The 6,441-nt window shown below is 42.1% G+C and overlaps 1 protein-coding gene across 1 annotated transcript; it reads right to left on the bottom strand.

Annotated features, from left to right (window-relative positions):
• Positions 1 to 4,229: 4,229 nt before the first annotated feature.
• Positions 4,230 to 4,995, bottom strand: EJ05DRAFT_513833 (uncharacterized protein). Its single transcript, XM_033748472.1, has 2 exons — positions 4,686 to 4,995; positions 4,230 to 4,640 (listed from the first exon to the last, which is right to left on the bottom strand). Exons 1-2 carry the CDS (start codon positions 4,830 to 4,832, stop codon positions 4,368 to 4,370), a joined length of 420 nt encoding a protein of 139 aa, XP_033597381.1. The 5' UTR covers positions 4,833 to 4,995; the 3' UTR covers positions 4,230 to 4,367.
• Positions 4,996 to 6,441: the final 1,446 nt, after the last annotated feature.

Here is a 6,441-nt window from a genome sequence, read left to right as displayed (position 1 = left end):
GTTTAACTTTAATTCTACTACTAGAATTAATAGTTTAATCTAATTCTACGACGGCTAGGATTGAAGTACTTTAATCTAGTTTAACTAGAGGCCCAAAGTTGAACTGAACTGATTGATAGGAAGTCTGATTAACAGTAATTAGGTATGCTGTGGTTCAAGCAGTGCCATTCAAGGATGTATTTGACGATTTTTCCAGTCTTACTAGTGGTCCACTGCCGATGGCTCCTCTGATGCCTCTCCATCTCATTGCGTTAGCGTAGTTGAGTATATCATACTAGTCTTGGAGGCCTTCATGTAGTACGCTAGTGCTATGTTGATCTCGAAGTCAGTCATATACTGGTTTGGTGTCTTATCAGGACTGGTTCATGCCCTGTCGAGTACATCTATTCAAGCTTGGTTAGGGAAAAGATAGGCGACTAGTGCATGTATAGTAGGAGTTCGTGCTTGTTTTATGCATCGGCTATATTAACTCTAGCTCTTTTGATCTAGGTATATCTAGCTTGTATGTCATCTTGCACGTAAAGGTACAAACCGCTATAGGCGTTTGGTAAGATGTTTTTTGGTGATATGGGTTTCATGAGATCAAGGATACCCAAAGATGAAGGCCGTGACGCGTTCTATTATGTTGTGGTGACATATCAAACCTTGAATTTAATTATCAATGTGTGACACTTACCCGAGGATATGTCTCGACCGTTCCGAATCATGTTGCATCCGGTTGATCATCGAATGCGTTATTGCTGGAAATGGACATCACTTATACGGCTTTAAAAATTGTTTGACGAGGATCACCAGAGGGTATCACTCATTCGAAAATCCCGAATTCTTATCGGCTGATTCTTGCATTTGCGCTTTATTCGTTGGTAGCAATCGTATTATGCATTCTTATTTCGACTATTTGAGCTTCTATGTACCATTCATCTTGTAAGTAATAAGACACAAGGACATTCATAGTGATGATGGACATGGAAGATGGTACTCTGTTTTATTAGCATTTGGAGGGTGCTATGGATTCGAGGTATGCCCACTCACAGTTCTATTTCGATTTGATTTCCAAGAACAATGCATCGTAGGATGGTCAGGGCGTGCTCATAAGTCATGGTAATGAGATGACCTGAAAATTTGTCAATGGTCTCTAAGAGCTAGCTACATGGACTGTGAACCGTATGCGGCCGCCGGCGTAGATCTCCGGTAGAGGTGCGCTATCTACCGTGAGCGTCTATTTATCAATCTAGATAACTTTTTAAACGCCACTCTTGGTACACGTCACGTGCGTAAATATACTTTTCCTTGTATATTTAAAACTTATATTTTCTTTAATATTTTATAAATAGAAGATACTTAAAAAGTCTAATATAGTTATATCTATATCTTAAGAATACTTATTATATAAATTCAAAGTCTAAAGAGTCTTAAATAAGATATCTTTCTTCTTCTCTTCTCTATAACATCTATTAATATATATTCTCTTAGAATAATATTTCTATCTACTTATATTTTCTTATTTTCTTATATAAAGCGTAAGAGTCTATGTTAAAGTATATTTAGATACAACTAAAGAACTTTCTAGAATTCTAGTTCCAGAGATATCGGATTAAAGAAGATATAAAGTTTAAGAATATAAGAAAGGGAGTTATGTTACGCGCGCGACCCGTGCCAAGAATCGCGCTGAAAAATTGATATACGGATGGAGAGATATGCCCTCTACTGTATGATTTGTACCTTTAGGACCTTGACACCATCTATTACTAAAAGATTAAGTGAAGTTAGTAGCCTTGCTTAACCGTCTGATTTTCTCTCGAACATCTTCCTCTCAAGAACCCTTATTTCTTCTCTCAAGTTTCAACGCTTGTAGCCTTCGTCGTGTCAGGATGCACAAAGTTTACAAGCCGATTATGGTACCTAGTTCGTCGATAATCGCTAGCATCGGATCTTACAGACCTTCCAATAGCCTTCAGACGATTAATACATAAGTTTCGAGACGTAAGAGTGAAGGCAGCTGTAATAATGTACTTAGAGCGGCATACTACATTGTGGTCATTTCATTGCATGAACTACCAATAGTACCATCTATAGATCCTGGCCGAGTATATAAAGAACGCGAACATGATGATTGGGATAGAATCAAGCGAACTGTGAACCACAAGTAGTGGAAAATAACATGACAAATTCGGAGATCTTCCAATGCATAAGGGCCTCCGCAACGGATCCACCTCAACATTCCGTCCACGATAAACAGGGATGAACAACAAGTATTAGTCTCCCCTGGTCTACTTGAGATGTCTTACTTCGTATGACCATACCATGTGTCACGTTTCTAGAGCCTTTTGCTGATTATCTAGGCACTTAGGCGCATGATATAACGATGTGTCAAACCGAGTAGGTGAGTGGAGACGGAGGAGCCTAAGTACTATATTAGAAGACAGAGGGGAGAAACTTCCAAGCCGTATCCCTCTCCGAAGCCGGGAAACTACTGGGTACGTTACAGAATATATTTACAAATAGACACCTATCGAGCCAAAAACAATCCTTATTCTTAGCTCCATTCTGGATTCAACACGCTGCCAGTAGTGTAATAGTCTGTCCTATCATGTTTCCTTATCTTAGCGAATCCCGATCTACTCGTGATGTCGCGATGGAAGGTCTGAGACTTGGAGTGGAGCAAACGCTAGTTGTCACGGCGCATGATGTCTTAAACGACTTTGACTCTTCACGAAGTAGACTCTCAAATCTTTTTCTTTTTTAGCATAGAGTTTAACAACTCCCTCATAGTAAGTCTAACTTCATCTTTCTATTCTCACGAGGTTGACCAGAGTATCATGTTTTTTTTTACTGAATTAGTTCTCCATTGCTTCACAAAACTTTATCAATCAAATCGTAACTTGAACTCTCGTGTACCTTCGATTCTCTAACGATCACAACTTCTGGAGTTCGACGACTTCACGACATTCATACTACGACCTATGGAACTCGAGTCTCAACAGATTTAGCACGCACGCTCCGTGAAGCCAGAGCCAATGTTGGTTGAGCGTCTTACCACTCCTCCCCCACCACGTGAGCTCACCCCTGACCCGATAGAGGCAGATCCCTCCAATTACCGTTCACTGCCAGATCTGCGCCCTTCTGGGCATGAAGACTCGTCCAAAATCATCAGCCCCTCCTCGACAGTCTTCAGGAGATAAGCCGGCTGGAGACCTCGCCGTCTCCTTCAAACCCTGTATGCATTCTACGGCGATGCGATTCACCGCTGCTGGGTACCCTTTCCACGGGGTCAAAAGAAGGTCAACACCGCTCTTCACCAACCGAAATCAGCCAAAGACGGCACCAAAGGAGCACTTAGAAGCCAACCAGTCAGTCAATCAGGATGTAAGGCGTTAGGAGCAGCTGAAAGGCTCTGTTGCGTACGCACACCACCAAGATATGGCCAACAGGGTACGGCGGATAGCCAACGGACCCAAGGCCCTAGACTGACTGGCGGAGTCAAAAAATGAACAAATTGTAGCACTTGAAGCGAACTGAACTTCTTCATACGCTCATGATTACTGCATAACAGTGAAGGTGGGATAATAGATTCCTTTCAATGTGCGTCACTTATCTACTGACAATGGTTATAGGCAATGGAGGATCTGTAGGTTCCTAGATATATCCACCCAAGAATTCATGATAGGCAGTGTCCTGAGCAGTACCCGAAGTATCTTAAGAGCCCAAGGATCTACGCATACAATAGTATAATGTGATTCACAAGCCGTTAACAAGCCTTCATCCGCCGAGTCTTTTAGTAGTCAAGAGAGGGTCTCAGGATTCCTTGACATCCGGATACCTCTTATTCACATAAATAGACTTCCAGGGTAAGGTTCGCTTGATGATTAACTCCCAAGTGGTTGAATCAAAACTCTCCTTGAACAGCTTCCTGACTTAAGAATATGTTCTCTCCTGTAGCTAGTAGAGTACTCAGTGATCTCTTTGAGTACGTAACCCCAGTGCTTGACGAAATAAAATCTTTGGAGTCGGATTATTATGTTTCCAGATCTATGAATACCTATATCAAGACGCCTATTTAGCTTTTAACAGCCTCCAAGCAGCGTAGTTATCAAATTGCCAACAGAGTTTTGGGTGAATCTGAAGACGTGTCCTTGCATGATCTGGGATCCGAAGGAAGCGCTACTTATTTCCCTCCGACTGAAACTTGGATACTTATACATACAAAACTATGATACGATTAAATTTCGCACAAGTGTCGACTCTACGCATAGTTGCCATGTAATTATGTGCTTCTACTGGCATTGAATTGTATCCACATCATGTGTCGTCCTCTTTCGTAGATATATCCTCGACATCTGTACTCTTTCTCGCCAGCTTCTTCCAACTCAACGGCTTTGGTATATCTTCATGAGACTCTGCAAGGGGTGAGGGGGCTCGAAGACCTCAGCTTCCTTCTGCAATGCCAGAGTCGCCGAGTCGTCCCAACTCGCTGTTGAACCTCCCGTACTGAGGGGAGCTGCAGAATGTTGGATCTTGGTATCGCGTGTTGGCATAGGACAGGATGAGACGGCGGTAGGAGCTGCAGGGTTTGTGTCGTTCAACAAAGTTCGAAAGGGTAGCTCCGGAGATTGAGTGCGGGCAGGATGGAGTGATGGAGTCTTCGATCATTAATTTTCGTTCACATTGGACAAGGTGGTACAAACCTTGAAGCGCTGGGGTAACACAGGAGCCATATGTTCATGTTCGTCGCAAAGCTGCTGGTACTCCATAGCTGAGTATCGGGGTGGCTCATCATTCAGATACTTCTCACTGTGCGTGAAGAGATATTTCAAGCACTGTTTGAAAGGCATGGTGGAGTATGAGCATGAGGCGAAGATAACTCGTGCCCCTGAATGGGATCTTAAATGCAGTGAAGAGTCAAGACTGGGCGGTAAAGCACAATTCTTGTCAACACGATCATACCTTGGTATATACCGGCTTTTGTCTGCGCCACTCCACCAAGACCAGCAGTCATCTACCAAACAGGTCCATTAGAAGCGGCTTCTCGGGTGGCCTTAGATATAGTGACCTCGATTCGCTGCGGTGTGCCTGATCAGGCAAACCGCAAGGCAGTGCAAGTCTAGTCCCTAACACCAGTATCTGCCCTTGAACAGAACTCTCGCTTAGCAATCCCGAAAACGTCCGTCTCAGAGTAACGTCTAGTCCTCCTATACTACAGCGTTGGTTTAGGCGTCAGATAATTCGTTGCTGAACAGAGGTAGCAGGTTCATGGGTGCACAGTTGCTTGAGGGGCTTCAGTCAGTGATCCGCATCTCTCATTTGTAGAATATTCGCTCATCTGAGAACATCAGCAGGCTAAACTTCATTTGATTGTCGAGACCTGCTTCAAAAGACCAAAGTGAAAGCATCCTGAGACAGCCCATGACTTAAAGGAGGGAGGTTAATGTACTGGGCGCCTTAGGCATGCCGCGATAGATGGATGAAAGGCCTAACTTCAGCTGTTCTCCTGACTTCCTCCTCGCTTCACAACGTCCTTCAATAATGCTGTCTCATCGATATGCTGAGCTCTAAACTATTGTTCGTACTTTTGATTTCTGCGTAGCATGTATGTCTACTGTATTACCCTCGTAACATCGCGTTACGGTTGTCAAATATTGTCTTAACTCTTTCGAGTTCTCAATCGCGAGATCTGCAAGGCTTTGAAAGCTAATTAGGTCTACAGGTCATTCTGGCAATTAATAGAAGTCCTTGGAAGTCGATCCTAGAGAGACAGACTGGTTGCCGAGTGCAGTACTCAGAGGGTGCTATATTATCTACCGAAGGGTCTATAATAGAGCAAAGGAGATGGAGATACTCTTAATGAGTCTTTAATTAGGTGCTAATACAGTTATTCGTCTTCCTCCTCCCATCTCTAACTATAAATAATATAGAAAGAAGAAGTAATATATACTAAGCTTCTAGCGTTATGTGACTAGACCACGTGACTTAGCTACTTATATAACCTTATATAACTACCTATAGCATCTGCCCTTCCACGCTAAATTTCGTCCCGAAATGTAAATTACCTACTAGTTAACCGTGTTATAAGTCTTATAAGTAGTCTATATTAATTTCTTATCCTTAACGAAAGAATCTCTGTATTCATTTATATCGTCCTATAAGTTCTATTCTAGCGTAGCTTCTACTTTAGTAGTAAAAGCGCCGGCGTTAAGAACTTCTTCTACTTTAGTAGCGGATAGAGTGTCTTCCTTAGTAGAACGAGCTATAAGTTTAGTATAATTAGAATAGTAGTACTAGAAGTAACTATTCTATTTATAACTATAGTAGTAGAGTAACTATAAAGTCTTAGGATTAGAATAATCTTTAGATTTATAACTAATATCTTAATAGTTATTATAGATAAGAGGTGTTCCTTCTAGGTAGTCGATTACTTTATAACCGATAGCGTTATAGATACGA

Source organism: Pseudovirgaria hyperparasitica (assembly GCF_010093815.1).
Source record: "Pseudovirgaria hyperparasitica strain CBS 121739 unplaced genomic scaffold EJ05scaffold_15, whole genome shotgun sequence".
Classification (NCBI taxonomy): Eukaryota; Fungi; Ascomycota; class Dothideomycetes; order Acrospermales; family Acrospermaceae; genus Pseudovirgaria; species Pseudovirgaria hyperparasitica.
Note: the sequence above shows the minus strand (reverse complement) of the source record. Positions and strands in the feature narration are given on the sequence as shown.